This window comes from Xiphophorus maculatus, chromosome 9 (assembly GCF_002775205.1).
Source record: "Xiphophorus maculatus strain JP 163 A chromosome 9, X_maculatus-5.0-male, whole genome shotgun sequence".
NCBI classification, from domain to species: Eukaryota; Metazoa; Chordata; class Actinopteri; order Cyprinodontiformes; family Poeciliidae; genus Xiphophorus; species Xiphophorus maculatus.
This window is the reverse complement of record NC_036451.1, coordinates 30,563,731-30,581,837: the sequence shown is the minus strand read 5'-3', so window position 1 is coordinate 30,581,837 and position 18,107 is coordinate 30,563,731. Positions and strand designations below refer to the sequence as shown.

At 44.7% G+C, this 18,107-nt stretch overlaps 1 protein-coding gene across 15 annotated transcripts in view; it reads right to left on the bottom strand.

Annotated features, from left to right (window-relative positions):
• mast2 (microtubule associated serine/threonine kinase 2) overlaps positions 1 to 18,107 on the bottom strand; it is a 66,011-nt gene that overhangs the window by 41,755 nt on the left and 6,149 nt on the right. For 7 of the 15 annotated variants that reach the window (XM_023338936.1, XM_023338933.1, XM_023338934.1 and 4 more), the window contains exons 2-3: positions 14,374 to 14,524; positions 13,732 to 13,964 (exon numbers count right to left, since the gene is read on the bottom strand). In XM_023338936.1, the coding sequence (XP_023194704.1) occupies positions 13,732 to 13,964; positions 14,374 to 14,524 (384 nt within the window). Of the gene's footprint in view, positions 1 to 8,760; positions 8,826 to 8,881; positions 9,390 to 13,731; positions 13,965 to 14,373; positions 14,525 to 18,107 lie in introns of those variants that run through there. The other 8 variants (XM_023338940.1, XM_023338943.1, XM_023338952.1 and 5 more) reach the window with 6 other exon arrangements.

Here is an 18,107-nt window from a genome sequence, read left to right as displayed (position 1 = left end):
GGCAGGGCGTGTTCACTGATGAAGTCATGCTGCTGCAGTTGCTGCAGCTGTTGCTGCAGTTGCTGCAGCTGTTGCTGCTGCTGCTCCGTTTCTCCTCCGTTCACAAACTGATTCAATTTGCTGAAACATCAGCTCCACTCAGACTCATCTGCCACCTTTACACAACAACACAGAGGTTTAAACTTCACTTTTAAACGTTTAGGAAAAATGTGAATCTGGAGGAATGAAGTCTGGATGATGAAACAGAAGAAGAAGAAAAAGTCACCAGGGAGCAGATCAAAAGTTTCTGAGATGGTCAGGAAACATCCTAGGTCATTCTGTGGCGCCGTTTGTAAAGCTAGAGCCAAAAATGAACAGAAATAATTCAGACTGCTAGAAAAGGAAAAACATGAGCGTTTATTTTTCAAACGTCATATTTTCACCATGTTTTTCATTATTTTATTAACTTATAAACTATATTAAATATTTAGTTAGCTCAGTCCTAGATAAACATTTAGCTCAGAGCTACATATTTAGCTAGAAAGCAAAAATATTTCATATTTAAACAATCTAATGACTTAGTTAGCTCTGAGCTGGCTAACTGTGGCATTTCTAAATGAATGAATGTAAAACATGAGGAAAACATGGATTCACATTTGTCCTCTTCTGAAAGGCTAAATAATCAGAATTATTGGTTGTAATTTGTGTAACTTTATGAGCATCGGCCTCGAAGGACGTCTGTAATTATCACCATTAGTTGGACAAACGGCTCAGATTTCCTGATTTCAGCTCCGGTTTAGATCAGCAGGGAGCAAACCTGAAAAATCCAATTAATGTTTTTCCTGTGAGACGCAGGAACCCGGTTGCCTGATGGACCCGTGGTTCCCGCTGAAGCTTCAAGCTAACGGTCTGCAGGCAGAACCAGGAGACATTGACAAGTCTTTTCCTCTTTCCGTCCTCCATTTTGTTTTAACAAAGTTGTCCCAGACAGAGCGCCACTTCTGCAGACGATTTTATTTAGTAAATAATTGTTAAAATGTTCACAGTTCCTCCCTGCATTGGATAAACGTTCCTCTAGGTATTCAAACCAGAAACTGGAAGCAAACTGGTGGAAAATTAATAACATTTCTGCATAAAATACGCCACATTAGCACGTTCCCAAAGTCCTCCACTCTTTAAGAGCTTATAATGCCAGCCTGAATAAAACTTAAGACAAATAAAACTGTAAATATAGAGGATGATGGGGCATAAAAACAAACGCTGTCCAGCCAATGTACCCAAGACGGACATAAAAGAAGCTAGCTAGCTTCTAGGGTACGTTAGCAACTAGATTTTCTGTCCATTTTTTCTTATTCAACAAGAAAAATCTTAATCCAATATGACTCAGCTTTTATGTGCCTTTCACCTATAGATTATTTTAAACAGTTTTCCTGGATGTTAGGTCTAGTCAAAGTAATAATCAGCATCAGAAGCATCTGACAGTCATGAATAAGATCTGATCTGATTGGCTGTTGAGCTGAAAGTCTGATAAAAACAAACATCTTTTCCAGAAATCCAGAAAGCCTTAAATAATTTCAGGATCAGTTGTAAATTTTAGGGAGGAATGATAAATCCTCACCAACATCGGTATCGACCGATATTAGTCATTATTTAACATATCGATATCTGTCCGATAAATAAAATTGGGCCAATATTTATTTATCCTGTTGCCTCCCCCAAAGTTGGTGAAATATATATAATATTGGTAAATATTGGTAATCAGAAAGATTAATATCGGCCCAAATTTTCATATCAGTGATTCCCTAAGAAATTTTAGTATCATTTCAAATGTGAAAACAGCCTCAGTTATTGCAGTTAGACACATATTTTGAAGCTCAGTTTGTTTAAGAAAAATCCTAGACTGTTTTTAGTTTGTAGCTTTCTGATTGGCTGATCAGTTCGCCTTGGCGTCTCCTCTCCAGGAAGTGCATCTTTCCCCTCATACAGGAAGCCTAAAGCTACATCCTTGGTGCAGAAAGCAGCACAATCACAGGACCGTCCTGCAGTGAGTCTTCACATCCCTGCTGGTACTGAACTCTGTTCTCATTTTGTGTTTTATTTCCGGATGTCTCTGGTTTCTGATCAGAAATATTTCCTTCCAGAATGTCGCAGCGCTCCGGTTTATTCCCACACTGGATTCTGATTTGTCCCACTCATCAGGAAAACAGGCGGCCGTTTGTTCCAGCCGGACGCCGATCTCCCACCATCATTCCAGCTGCAGGATGATCCGAACGCCAGCTGCTCTCCCTGGAAGCCAGAGTAGCTGCAAGGCATGCTGGGTAATTTCTTCACAGATTCGCTCCTCAAGCAGAGATGATCCAGCACGAACACAGGCAGGAGAGAAAGGCTTCACTGAGATAAACACGAAGGAATCCACTCAGCTCCAGATGTGACAGATAAAACTTCTACCAAAGCAGAAAACCTGCTGGACGCAAAGATTCATTTCATCAGAACGGAAAGAAACGTCTGAGCGTCAAAAACAAGAGTCTGTTCAACTTTAATCACTTTAAAAGTTTCAATCCCTGCAGGATTTAAAGGCAGACATCTTCAAAAAAGTAAACCCTAAACCGCCTTTTGTAACGACTTTCAACGTAAATGCACCGCCAAACACAAACAGGAAGCACTTCCATATATGGATGATGACAAAGCATCCGGAAATGTTTGACGGTTATCAGAAAATATTTGCTTTTGACTGGAAAATGACTTTTTTATGGGAATGAGTGGAAAAGATGGAATGGCAATTGGATGACCAGAGGAAGCAGACGACGGGTTTGTCCTCCCAGCGTTGAGTTTACGATTGTACCAGAAACGTGAATAAAAAGGTTCCGACCAGAGCGTTTATACGTAATAAAATAAAAGTCATTAACTGCATTTAAATCTATCTAATGTATCAAAATTAATTCATTAAGATCCAGACCCTACTCTAAAAACGGTAGTGTGGGAAAATGTTCACGTAAAACCCAGACTGATTATGAGGAGAAAAATGAGGCTTACATCACTGAACGGCTCGCTAACATGAAGTAAGCTAACGCAGATGGCTGAAGCAGAAACTGCTACGTTACACCTGAACGCTGACAATGTTTCAGTGTTTCAAATGATTCATCCTGTGATGAAGAACAGAAAAGAGAGAGCATTTAAGCTCTCCACTGGGTGCCGGTTTGCTACGTCTCCAGCTGCTGGACTCAGACAGCATTTCTCCTGATTTCCCCCTCCACACATATTGCCCTGCCTTCACTCTTCAGCTACTTTCAGCTGCCTGGAGCTTCGCTTCAGAAACTCATGAAGATGACAATGAACTAAAAACCAGGAAAATTTAAAAAGAAAAGCTGTAAAAACGACGACGCATGACGTTTAAAACCTGCCGGTTCCAGAGTTTATCCTCAGAAACAGCAACAGAAAAAATCAGTTGGACAAAATCCATTAGTTCACAAAAATCACATAAAGTTCCCAAAGGCAAGAGGAGGCAGAGTTCCCAGAAACTAGACTCCAGTCAGCGATACTTTATCATGTTCATATTCAACTGAAAGCAAAAAGACATCCGATAAATTATTCAAGAGTAAAAACGTGTTTGACTCAAGAGTATCTGATGAAAACATCGATCATTTATCGTTGATAATTTAAAGAATAAAAATAATTCATATAAACTAAAATAAAACAAAAACGTTTTCCCAATCAGTTCCTGTCGTTCATAGAACTGATCTCTGTCTCTGTCTGGTGAATCCTGTTCAAACCAGTGACGTTACTCACAGCAGGACGAGGATCCAGTCAAACCTAAAGATCCTCCAGGTGTCAGTAAATGGACTCTGGACGGTTCTGAAGAAGGTTCTGGACTCGTCTTCCTCACCTCTCTGCTCTCCTGCATGATGTTCAGCCTCAAACCAAACCAGCTGACTGACCGCCGGAGCGCCAGGCGCTTCCTGTCCCGGCCCGTTTCCAAGGCAACCTGCAGCCCCGGCGGGCTGGCCATGGACCGCGGTGGACCTCCAGCCGGACTGAGGCCCGGTCCCAGCAGCACCGGCACTTTAATGCCTCCTAATCCCACAAGAACATTTAACCGTTTCCCTTTAACTGAGCCGATTCTGGTTCAGAACCAGAACTGCAGATTTCACAGGCTCAGAACCGGAGGAGCTGTTCTGGCCGCGTTCGCTCCGGTACTGCCGGACCTGGACGTGTTCAAAGGAAACACTCAGGAAAGTCAACCTGAAGGCAGATTGAAGCAACGTGATGCTGAACAGAATTTAAAACCCGCTGCAGCCAGGGGGCGCCGTTTCTGAAAACTGGACCAGTGCTGGTTACTAACTGGTTATTTTAACCAGCAGGGTTTAGTGTGGAAAACTCTGCTGCTAATGTTGATCCAACAGAACCAGAACCAGCCGGGTCACTGCAGGAAACCCTTTAATTCACTCAGGTTTGTTTAAAGTCCAACCAGTGAAACCAGTGAAACCAGTGAAACCCCTGATGATTGCAGCTTTTATCTCTATTTTCTGGATCATCTCCCCGTCAGTGGTTCAGAAACGACGCCGTCAGCTGATTTCAGGAGAACTCCCAGCAGCCCCAGTCTGGGCCGACCGGGAAGCAGACGGCTGATGTCAGCAAGCCGCCTCCATGAAGACTCCGGGTCGAATTGGGTCGCCATCAGAACGCCTTTTGTTCGGGCCGCACGGCGCTGATGGAGCTCTGAATGGACAAGCTAATCCTGTTTCTCACGCTGCAGCAGAACCAGTCTGGGCGTCTGGCCGACTGGGAACCAGTTACCACAGGAACCAGTTAAAACCTGAACCAGAGAAACTGGGACGGCTTTAGAAACTCAACCAGAACGCAAATTCTTAGGAAGTTCTTATAAAAGCTCTGAGACAGACTCCATTGTCAGGGGCGGGGCTTCGTCGTCAGGGGCGTGGCTTTACCATGATGGGCGGGGCTTCATCAGGGGAGGTACAATCTGATCTGGATCATTCTTCACGTTACAGATTCTCTGATCGACTCCCTAGCTGTGCTTCCATTAACATTTTTTATGTACATTGTAAGAAATTAAATTAGAAACGGTTGATGAAAGCAGAAAAATCTGAAAAAACATCCTCAATTTTGCAAAAACGTTTTCACGGCTAGCTTGATGTGGGTTCTGGTTTCCAGAAAAGATTGACAGGCTAATGGGGAAATGAAAACATCCGCTGAATAAGTTTTAGCTAAAGCCCCAATCCACTGGTGGGCCAGAGCCTTACCAGAGGAACCAAACTCTGCACTGTTCCTGCTTCTGAGTGCTTTGCTCCATGCTAACTAGCAACCTCTACTTCCTGTTTACTCCAGCCATGCATAGCGTCAACATCTGATGACATCACGCTCTGCGTAGCCCGGTTGATTCTCTCCAATCAGTCGATAGAATCGCCTAATTCAGATTTTCCGTTTTTTGTGGAGTTTTAAAACTTTGTTCAAAATTCAAAACATTCAGATGAAACGGCTACTGCAGTGAATCAGATGTTTAGTGACTGACGGTTTAGCTGGAAGTAAACCTCCACCTCCTCTGTTCATCTGGCGGCTGTGACCTTTGACCTCAGGAGGCTAATGAATCCCAACCTGATCTAACGTCAACAGCAGCTGGACGTTCCTGCTGCGATTGAAACTGCTGTCCTGACCGGACCTTTCCTTCCACTCCAGAACAGAATATTCTGTCTCACCGCTCCATCAGCGCCGCAGACCCTCCTGGACCGGATCGTCCAACCGCGGCGGACCGGACTCCGGTACTTCCTGTCCAGCTGGTTCCAGATGTTGCTGCGGCAGCATGGGCGACCAGCAGCAGCCGGCGATCCAGAGGAGGCGTTCCCAGAACCACTCAGCTGTCGGCCCGGGTTCACTGACCCAGGAACGGGGCCGGCCCGAGATTTAAATAAGATTCATTTCTCTTTTTTTTCCCCCCATTTTTTTCTCTGAAGAGTTTTTGCGGCTCGTATTTTTTCGACAGTAGGCAGACAGGAAGGAGGGTGAGGAGAGGGGGGAAGACATGCGGCAAAGGTCGTCTGGACCGGGAGTCGAACCGCGACGTCCGCGTGGAGGACCAAGGATTCCAAACGTGGGGCGTGCTAACCCGCTGCACCACCACAGCACGCCCCGGATTCATTTTAAAAAATCCCCAGAAAAACCAGGAGCAGAAATAAAACCAGTAGGATGATCCAATAGAACCTCGGTACCAGAACCAACAGGAACAGACAGAATCCTTACTTTGACTAAACTTTAAGAATCAATTAAATATTAATGATAAATTAACTTGAGCTCAATAATTCTGATTATTGATATTTTTTGAAGGGCAATTTTGTTAACAGAAACTTCATAATACATTTTATTTACAGTTTCAGAATTTTATTTGTTTTAAAATAATTTTCAGTTGTTTGATTTTAATATTCAAATCTTCTCTGAATAAAATCAAAAATATTCAAAGATGTTGCTGAAAAACAGAGTTAATGTTTTAAAAAACAAAGTCATGAAGTTACTACTTGAAAATCGTCACAAAACAACAAAACTATTGTTTTGTAACGGAGCGCTGCGGCGGCCATCTTTACCGCCTGAAACGTAGCGCTGCGGCGGCCATCTTTACCGTCTGAAACGTAGTGCAGTGGCGGCCATCTTTACCGTCTTAAACGGAGCGCAGTGGCGGCCATCTTTACCGTCTGAAACGGAGCACAGTGGCGGCCATCTTTACCGTCTTAAACGGAGCGCAGTGGCGGCCATCTTTATCGTCTGAAACGGAGCGCAGTGGCAGCCATCTCTACCGTCTTAAACAGAGCGCAGTGGCGGCCATCTTTACCGTCTTAAACGGAGCGCAGTGGCGGCCATCTTTACCGTCTTAAACGGAGCGCAGTGGCGGCCATCTTTACCGTCTTAAACGGAGCGCAGTGGCGGCCATCTTTACCGTCTTAAACGTAGTGCAGTGGCGGCCATCTTTACCGTCTGAAACGTAGTGCAGTGACGACCATCTTTACCGTCTGAAACGTAGTGCAGTGACGACCATCTTTACCGTCTGAAACGTAGTGCAGTGGCGGCCATCTTTACCGTCTGAAACGTAGTGCAGTGGCGGCCATCTTTACCGTCTGAAACGTAGTGCAGTGGCGGCCATCTTTACCGTCTGAAACGTAGTGCAGTGACGACCATCTTTACCGTCTGAAACGTAGTGCAGTGGCGGCCATCTTTACCGTCTGAAACGTAGTGCAGTGGCGGCCATCTTTACCGTCTGAAACGTAGTGCAGTGGCGGCCATCTTTACCGTCTTAAACGGAGCGCAGTGGCGGCCATCTTTACCGTCTGAAACGTAGTGCAGTGACGACCATCTTTACCGTCTGAAACGTAGTGCAGTGGCGGCCATCTTTACCGTCTGAAACGTAGTGCAGTGGCGGCCATCTTTACCGTCTGAAACGTAGTGCAGTGGCGGCCATCTTTACCGTCTGAAACGTAGTGCAGTGACGACCATCTTTACCGTCTGAAACGTAGTGCAGTGGCGGCCATCTTTACCGTCTGAAACGTAGTGCAGTGGCGGCCATCTTTACCGTCTGAAACGTAGTGCAGTGGCGGCCATCTTTACCGTCTGAAACGTAGTGCAGTGACGACCATCTTTACCGTCTGAAACGTAGTGCAGTGGCGGCCATCTTTACCGTCTGAAACGTAGTGCAGTGGCGGCCATCTTTACCGTCTGAAACGTAGTGCAGTGGCGGCCATCTTTACCGTCTTAAACGGAGCGCAGTGGCGGCCATCTTTACCGTCTGAAACGTAGCGCAGTGGCGGCCATCTTTACCGTCTGAAACGCCGCATTGGCAAACAAAACGCATGAACTTCAAGCCCGAAAAGAACCAGAGTTTTACATCATTCTGCAGTCAGAGGTCTCTTCAGATTGGTTGTAAGACTGACTGCTACTGAAGATCATCAACGACTCTGTGAAGACGACATTTAATTCCTCTCTGGGATAAATAGAAGATTTTAAAACTGAATTTTAAAGCTCAACTTTGTGTGAAAGTGAAATATTGGTTCAGTGAACAGAATCTCTGGTCAGGAATGAAGCGATCACCGATATCAGCTGTTTCAGCTTCCTGCTACGGTCACATGACCAAACAGACGCCATGACGCCGCTCCCAAAACACAAACAGCAACAACAAGGAAGTAAACATCAGCTGTTAGCATCAGACCGATGTTGACGCAGAGCATCTCTGGTTCTGGTTTTAGTAAAGAGAACATTTCCTGTCCTGAAGAAATCTCAGCAGTTCAGGTGAAAATGAACCTTAAAAATAATCAATCTCTGATCAGAAGCTGCTGATAAAACTAAAATATGACTTAAAGTAAAAAATATGAAGGGAAATCTGAAGCATTTCATCTGAAATCCTGCAATGAATCCCAAAAATAATCCAGGTCACCTCCAGCTGCCTGGTGTCCTGCATGGAGCCCCCGCCCTGCGTGTTTAGAAACCCTGGATCTGCAGGAGGGGGTGCTGACTCAACGATACCGGATCTCCACTTCATACCTTGCACATGTACAGAGCTAAGTAACTTCCATTTTACTGTCAGTCCTGCACTTTATATTTTATATTCATATTTTATACTGTATTTTATTTTATTCTGGAGTAACCTCACAACATTGGAACCTCAAAACATTGTCCTGAGCCGTATGCAACAAAATTTGGTTCTGTATTCATCCTGTGCATGCAAAATGACAATAAAGTCAGTCTAAGTCTAAGTCTAAGAAACGCAGATCAGAAAGTCGTTAACACCTGAATATCCTGGTCATCTTCCTCCTGCTGCATCAGGATGGATCTCCTCCTGCTGGTCAACCAAATTCAAACACACATGTCTGCTCGGCGTTTGACCTTTGACCCCTGCAGAGACCCCTACCTGGAGCCCTCTGCGCCTCAGGATGCTGGAGTCGTCCATGATCCGTCTTCCTGCCGACTTCAGGTGCTTCCTATGGAAACCGCCTGGGAGGAGTTACATAAGAGCCCATCTGCAGGATCCGGCCCGGTTCTGATCCAGATCCGGTCCTGATCCAGATCCGGTGTTTTCTCCTTGTCTCGTCTTCTGAATCCTCTCCTGCTTCTCTTCCTGTTATTCCGGCTCGTTGTGATGGGCAGACATGCGGATCATTCCTGTGTTTCCGTCCGGAGCCGGGACTCCATTCAACGGACCGGACCGGACCCGCCCTCTGCCTTACTGCAGCGCTCCGGACCAGATTCCTGAGGGATCCGGAATGAAAACAGAAAAAGTTGCGGCCGGGTGTTTGCTAGCGGCCGGCTATGGCGGTCGTTTCCATGCCAACGTGCCGGGCCAGCGCTCCGGGTTCTGGTGCTGCTCCAGCAGAGCTGTGGTGGCGTTCCTCCCTCGCCTGCCGTCGCTCCGGTGCACTCTGGCTCCGCCCCCTTCCTTTCATCACGCACTGCCTCTCTCTCTCTGCTGCAGCGGCCAATCAGGAGCCAGCAAGAGACGGACAGACGCTCGCAATGAATGGGAGAAGAAGAGCGCTCCTCCCCCACACACACACACAGAGAGAGAGAGAGAGAGAGGGAGCGGTGTGTGTGTGTGGCTCATGGTTCATGTCAAACAGATGAATTATTAATGATGGCAGCAGAGATTAAAGGCTGCAGAGGTTGAGCAGCGCCGTGAGACCGGCTGCTGAACATCGGGTTTCATCCGGATCGAAACAAAACGGGAAGTTTTTGCCTCCAAACTCCTGGGAAGATTTAATCCCTGGTTTTACTGGAAAACCACAAATAAACGCTTTTACAATTTATGCTGGAAATGAAGAGATTTAAATGAATGAATTTATGATAAGCAAAAGAAAAAAACATTTTCATTTTGTGGTTTCTTGTTGCCACAGAAAGTAAAGAATAACTGAGGTTCTGCAGAACCTCCCTCCAGGATGAACTCTGGATGTTTCACAGAACAAAAGCTAAACCTGACAGTCTGCCAGGAAAACGTTTTCCATGATGGCCGACAGGTGCAAAGTCAAAGTAAACTGCAAAACAAGCTGCAAACACGAATGATGAAAACTATCAAAACAAAAAGAAGTGCAACAGAAAAATGCTGCAATCAGCATAAAAGCAAAAGGAGAAATGAAGCAAAGAGCAAAACCAGCAGCGAGTATCAAACAGTGCAGAGCAGAACTCCTCCACACCAGCAGGGGGCGTCCGTCACCAGGTCACACAGAACCCGACGCTTAAAAAGTCTTTTCCAACATGACAGCGCAGCAGCAGCTGCTCCACACTCCTCCTCTCCGCTCTGCTCAGACCGGTTCTGTTCACGGCCCGGTCCGAGGGAAGCGCATCCGTCGGCGCCCCCTCCCCACTCCGTTCAGAGCCTCGGTGTTAATGAGGGCAAAGGTCACCAGGGTCAGAGACAGGAATGTTCACATGGTCAGAGGATGAGCAACTGAAGCAGCTTGAACTCCAGAACCGAATTGAGCAGACTGGACCGCCAGGACCGAGCAACTGTGGCAATAATCAATAAATCAATAATCGCTTGATTAATTAACATGAGCTCAGTCATTTCCATCTGAATCATTTACCGTTTTTCTTCCTACAAACACCTGGATGATGAAAGTCTCCAGTCGGTGTTTTGGTCAGAACCTTTTTCAATCAATCAATCTGATCGATCGATTAATCAATCAAATTTATAAACACCCTTCATACTAAAAGCATCTCAAAGTCCTTCAGAAACATCATAGTTCATTTTATTTATTTTTTTATGTTTATTAGGATGTAAAGTTTACTGATGGCTGAGAATGTGTTATAATTCAGTTACCATCACATTACTGGAAAATTATCTAAAATAACAATATTATCGTTTATTGCAATAATTTCTGGACGATTTATTGTCGAGAAACGTTTGTTATCGCGACAAGCTAACGCCACATCTGAACCAAATCAACATCTTTCACCTCATTCAAAGGTTTCTGCTGAGAAACATGACAGGAAATCAGGAAATCCTGTTTCTTCTGCCTCACAGGGCGGTCCATGTGTTTCAAGCAGCCAGGTCTGTTTGGACCCGTTTGGACCCGTCAGGCCCAGACTCCTGGCCTCCAGCGTGAAGCGGGCTGCGACTTGGAGAGGAGAAAATGAGTCTGAGCACATCGACCACTCCAGGCTGAAGGAGTTTTATTTTATCATGATGTTGAATCAGTTTCACTCTGGCGTTCCGACTCTTCCAGTTGAACAGGAAACAAGAAATCTGGCAGATTTTATCCACCACAGATAATCCAGATTATTCTGAGTTCAGTTCAAACAGAATCAGAGTCTGACGAACCAGAAACAGCCTGAAGCTGAATGGTTATGCTGTTGACTATTAGCTGTATGCTACGCTACGTGCTTTTTTAGCTATGAAGGAAGACAAAGAATAACAAAACAGAGTACCATGAAAACAACGGTAAAAAAATGTAGAAACACGTAAACTAAACCCCAAGACAGCGCAGAGCAGCATTAGCTTTCCACAGCAGCATTAGCTTTCCACAGCAGCATTAGCTTTCCACAGCAGCGTGTCGTCCATGCAGCAGACCCAAACACCAAACAAGCTGCAGACATCAGACATTGTTTGTTTGCTGCAGCTCTTAGCTAACAGTGTGCAAGTTGTGTCAAAACAACTATGCAGCTTTTATTGCAGATCTGTCAAATAAAAAAACTCAGCAATAGATTGATGGTGTGAGATTAAACATTTATTTTTAGAGTGAATATTTCAAGTTTTATTTGTAGCAGTCAGAAGGATTTAACCACTGAAGTGGAGGATCAGTGTTCTGTTACTGCATTTTTAGCAATAAAATGTTTAATTGATCCTTTTTCAAAATGAATTAAATAGTGTGTTTACTTAAATGTTATTTTTGTGTGTTTGTAGTACTTAGTAGCATCTGCAGAACCAATAACTCGATTAATCGTCTGAATACTCAATTACTAAAATAATTATCTGAAGGTACAGCTACGATCAGAAGCTCCTGTCTGCTGCTAAAGCCTCCATTTTAGCAATTCGACCTCTGATGAAGAGCAGCAGCTGAGAAAGAGGAGGACAGACCTCCTAAAACTCTTCCTCCTCTGTGGCAGAGACGATAAGAAAACGCTGAGTCAGCCTGGAGAGACTGAGAGGAGAAACCAGGAGAGAAAAGTGGGCTGAAGATACACAGAGGACAAACTGCTGCGCTAAGAGGGGCAGAGAAACATGCAGCTGCTGCAGCTGCTGCAGTTACACATGCAGCTGCATCTTTAGCTGCAGCTCAAGATGCAGCTAAAGATGCAGCTGCATGTGTAGCTGCTGCACATGTTTAGCATGGACCGGCTGCAGGAGTGAGGAAGCCGCGCTGCGTTCAGAGTCGCCGCCGTCGGCAGATCGGCTGCTTCGGTTTAAAGGTTTCAGTCCAGATTCAGACGAGATGTGAAGCTGAAAACAGAACCTGATCTCACTCTTCAAAATGGGAACAACTGGAGAACATGTCTGACAAACACTTAAAGCTGTCAGACGTTTCTCTACCACTACAGAGAGGAAGAGGAGGATAGAGAGGAAGGTCACTGATGGAGAACTGCAGAAACCCAACAGACCGTCCCACTGAAACCAGTTTAAATCCTCAAACCAGTTTATATCATGTCAAAGAACCAATATTATTGTTTATCATAAGAATGGTCAGTTATGGTGACCGGGTCTAGTCAGGATGTAATGAGCTTTGGGTCTGGAACCAGGAACCAGCTTACACCAGTCCTCTGCAGAACTGCTAACTGGTTTCTCAACTGTTGACTGAATGTTTTACAAATCTTTGTTTTTGTGCTGAGCTGTTGGTTCAAAGTGCAACACAAACAAACTTGATTGATTGATTGATTAAAAGTTACTAAAAGCTGATCTGAAGTCAGATCCCAGCAGAGGAAACATGAGTCTGATTCAATCTGCTGGAGGTCAGACTGGCCTCTGCTGCCCCCTGCTGGTGGCGCCCAACAGCTCCTCTGATCATATTTACTTGTTTTTCTGTACAAACTGCTTGCATCAGCGTTTTATCATCTTATTATGAAACATATTAATTAACTGAACTACATCTTTCACTTCACCATTTTAAATCTCAAAACAGTTTCTAAGTTCAGTTTATTAACTCGATCAGAAACATTTAATCCAGACAGATGAATGATTCTCTAAAGAGAAAACGTGAAAATTATTTACTGGGACGAGCTTTTAAGACTTAAAACAATTAAACATTTAAACTTTGGTAACTTTTACTGAACAATCATTCGTTCAGCTCATTAATTTAAACGGCTTTTTCAGCATTATAAGACTTTATTCTGGAAATATTCTGACTTTATTCTCAAAGTTCTTCTGCTCTAATCCTAATCCTCCATCAGCTCCTGTTCTGTCTGATCAGCCTGACGGTTCATGTGAACTCTGCTGCCACCAAGTGGCCGGAGCATCAATAAAGTCCTCACACACACACCACCTTTGTGGGGACCTTCCATTGACTTCCATTCATTTCTACAGCCTAAACCTTACCTTTACCCTAACCATTACATACCTAACCCTAACCAAAACTCAATTCACACCTTAGTCCTAAATCTGACCCCTGACCCTAAAACAACGTTTCCCCTTGTGGGGACCAGGCTTCGGTCCCCACAAAGAGCAGCGGGTCCCCACAATGTAGTATATGTCAGGAAAATGGTCCCCACAAGGTATTAGAAACAAAAGCACACACACACACACACACACACAGGAACTGTTGGGTTGGTACTGACCAGTCCGCTGAGCGAGGGTGCTGACTGGCCCAGAACCTGGCTCCTCATCCGGACCAGGTTGTTCCCGTCTCCTTCGCCGCCTGCCGGACCGGCCGGGGCCACGGGGCCACCAGGGGGCCCCAGCAGCTGGCTGACCCCGCCGTGGAGGCTGCAGGACAGAGGCAGCAGCTGCTTCCCTGGGGCAGAGGAACCATCAGAACCATCAGGACCATCAGGACCATCAGGACCGGGTTCTGGACCCAGACAGCTTAGGGTCAGGGCTGGATAACACGTCACATTAAAAGTTTTTCTTACCAGTTGATTTGAATAATTATTGATTATTTTTTAGATATTTGAAATGACATTTCCCGTTTCCTCCAGTTTTCACTTCCGGTCGTATTTTTTATTTTTAAGCCATTTTGAGGCCAACCTGGAACTGCTGCTGCGCCAATTACTAACAGGTTGTTGCTAGGCAACCAAAGAGGAGTGAGTTAGCCGTAGCTAGCCGTGAGAGGTAGAGCAGCTACAGTCTTTAATCTGCTGGATGGGAGATCAGTCAATATTCTATATTCCATCAATGTGTTATCTATAGATATTGATCACTATAGTTATTGTTGTTATTGTCCAGCCCTGGTTAAAGTTCTGGACCCAGACGGTACCCACCGGTCATAGCCAGGCTGCTGCGGCGGGCCCGGTTCTCATCCTGGCTCAGCTGCCGGTGCAGTTTGGACTTGGTGGCGCTGGTTGCCGCGGGCGACAGGTCGGGATTGCTCAGCTTCCTGAAGAGCAGAGGGGGCGGAGCCGCAAACTCCTTCTGGAAGAAACAAGAAGACGGTTCTGGTGAAACGGGTTCTGATCCGGAACCGGGCTCAAAGGTTCTGATCTGAGGTTTGGTGCTTTTATCTGAGATTCATTATCTGTAACAAATAAAATGTGCAGAAATGTGTTTTATTATTATCGTTTAATATTTATACTATTTTTTATTTTTAAGATGTGCAACATGACATCAAAAACATTAAAATGTTTGTAAAGATAAATAATTTATTTAAACAAAAAACCTTTCATGGTTTATCCATCTGGCTTTTAGTCATTTTTTGTTTTTCTGCCAGTAATTTGTTTTTTCAGCCTGAAGAGTCCAACTGCCAGGTTCTGTTAAGTTCTCTGGACAGAATGAACGGAAATGTCTGTTTCACCCTGAGGATTAGAACACTTCATTCATTCATTCATTCATTCATTCATTCATTCATTCATTCATTCATTCATTCATCCATCCATCCATCCATCCATTCATTCATTCATTCATCCATCCATCCATTCATTCATTCATTCATTCATCCATCCATCCATTCATTCATTCATCCATCCATTCATTCATCCATTCATTCATCAAGCTGCTTTAAAATAGACCAATCAACTCCATGCAGCTCCAGCTGCGACCAGTAGGTGGGATTTCCTGTTTATCTAGGAGCCCAGAACCAGCTGGGTTCTACAGCTGGTTCAGTGCTCTGAACTGGACCAGACTGGACCGGATCAGCCTCTACTTAGCCGATCACATGGTTGGTCATGTGATCGGCCTCTACTTCCTGGTTGGTCATGTGATCGGCCTCTACTTCCTGGTTGGTCATGTGATCGGCCTCTACTTCCTGGTTGGTCATGTGATCAGCGTTGTTGTTGTTATGAAATCTGGATCTCTTCTGGCTTTTTGCCTCATTGACAGAAACGTTTCTCCAGTTCTTTCTTGGCTCATCAGCCGTTTACTATTTTGTTGACCAGACTTTTTCCATTCTTGACTTTTGGTCCAGGGGCCATTTGTGGTCCTGGAGCTGATTTTGTTTGGCCCCTGGACCACACTTTGGATTAAGTGAAACAAACTCAGGCGTGTTGACATCAGATGGTTTTTACCAGCTGAACCGCGGCGGAAAACTCAACGGAGAGGAAGACTGTGGGAACCAGGGACCGCTTTCTGATCCAAACCGGACTTGAACCGGGCTCCTGTCAACCTGCAGCTGGTTCTGCTGCGGTTCCGGTCGGATCCGCCTGCAGCTGGACATCGGCCCAGTCAGTGCAGCAGAACCTGACCAACGCTGCAGCTGGATGTCACTGCCAGAGAAACGAAGCCAGGAGCAGAACGAGATCCATCTGGAAAGTCTAAATATCTTTTAGCTTAAAGAACAACGTGGTTAACAATAACACAGCAACACGTTTGGGATTTTTAGAAGAAACTGCATGAAAAGAAAAGATTTATGTGTTTTTATGAAGTCATAATCTGTCATGAGATCAAATTTGAGTATTTAAACAAGAAACTTTATTTCTTTTCAGTTTGTCACTAGAACTCAAGTGTTGCATCTCGTTATAAGGAGAAAGTTTCTAACGATGCAAACACAACTTAATGAGAATTAGAAATTTTAGGAAATTTTATATCAGTTGTAGCAACACAGGTTCTCTTCCTGGCAGGATAAGAAAGAAGACCAGATTAAATGAGAAACTCCTAACCACTTTGGAATCTGATAACAGAAACGTAGAAAACTTGTTAAAATCTAAATTTCATCTCTTTTTAATGAGCACATTTATCATTTTAATGAGATTTTTCTCCTGAATTTATTTCTAATTCTGCTGCTCATAAATATACCCAAAGCTCGGTTCTACAGAACCAATCAGCTGACATTGATAACATATTGATTATATTCTTCATAAACGTTGACAGGTTTTCCTTTAATAAGAGAGAAACACAAGGTAAAATCCCCCATCATGCATCTGTGCAGCAACAGCAGCGACCGTTAGCGCAAATCAGAACCAGAAAGTTGGACCGGATCACAGAACCAGGCAGGAAGTCGATGGAGGACAGAAAGCAGCAGCTTCTCCCCAAGAGGTTCATTTCTGTTCCTCCTCCCTCCCAGCAGGGGGCGACCTTCACGGCTCCACAAGAGAAAACCTTGAAACGACCTTGGCGACCTTTGCTTTCCAAACGTTGGGCTTTAGAAACAGACTGTTTCTGTTTGGCAGAACCTGATTCATATTCATGAGGTAATTAATTAGCCTGAAGATTTAAACCTGGGGCAGCAACAGGAGGGGGAGGGGGAGTGAGCCTCGTTAAGGTTCATGAATTATTGATACTGCAGCAGAAAGACCTTCTGTTATTTATTACAATCATTTAAAAACCTCCAGGAGAGAAAAGATGGCGGCTCCAAAAAACACCAAACATAAACATAGAACTGATATTAATACTGCGGTTATTACTGATATTGATATATGTATATTTTTCTACCCTGTAATTATTTTATCTTTGTATCCATTAGACCATCTTAGGTATCAGGAACAACACACTGCGATATTTACAGTCGAAGTATTTACTAAAATCTGTGGCGCAGTGGTGATAATATTGGTAGATATTTCAATGGCAATAATGTTGGTAAATATTAATGATATCATGTCCTACTGGCTAAGTATCACATTAGCATGAAAACTAGGGCTGCTCCGATCGATACCGATCACCCATGAGGCCCATCTCTGCCGACGCCCTGGAACGGCTGCTAATTTTTCACTTTAGGTATAAATGATAGTATGTTATCTGGCAAAATGGAAAAAATGATCTGCAATAAATTCACCAATTTAGATATAATAGACATAATTTAATACATATTTAAAATCTTTTTTAAGCTACATGCTGCAGCTCAGCAGCTGCTCGGTGTGAGAGTTCACTGTCTGGAGGCTGAGCGGCTCCGTCTGTGAAACATCACCACCAATAGGTCCAACAGCAGGACCAGAACCAGTGTCTCACTCTGCAGCTCTAACTGGATCCTGCAGAAAGAGGAGACCAGCTGACCAGGCAGGCTGCGAGGTGAGAGACAGGCGATCACCGGTCATACACTTTTTCATGGAAATCGGTCGATTATGATCGACGGCCGATCGATCGGCACACCTCTAATGAAAACATATATTAGCAAACAACTATTGCTGCAAACAGACTGTAGTGATATGAACATTATGTAATCGGATATTGTGATGACGATACATTTGTGATGTGCAGATTTACTAATGATGAATGCCTCAGATGAACAGCCAACACTGCGGCTGCTTCACCGTCACCTGACCAGACGCCACCTGCCTCCTCCTGTCTGATGGAAACCAGCCCAGGCTCACTAACCGGGTCGGGTCAGGTCGGGTCGGTCCCGACGCCGACCGCTGCCTCAGCTCACTGAGCTCCTCCATGTTCCTCTGCTTCACAGCTGATCTGGAGTCAGGCAGCCTCAGGACGCCATGACATCACCGAGGAAACCACATGCAGGACCCATCATCATCATCGTCATCATCATCATCATCATGAAAGTCACCCGCCTGCAGCTCTTCCTGCTCTCACGCTACAGAGGAGCAACAATCTGCCTCTTTCATGAAGCCAT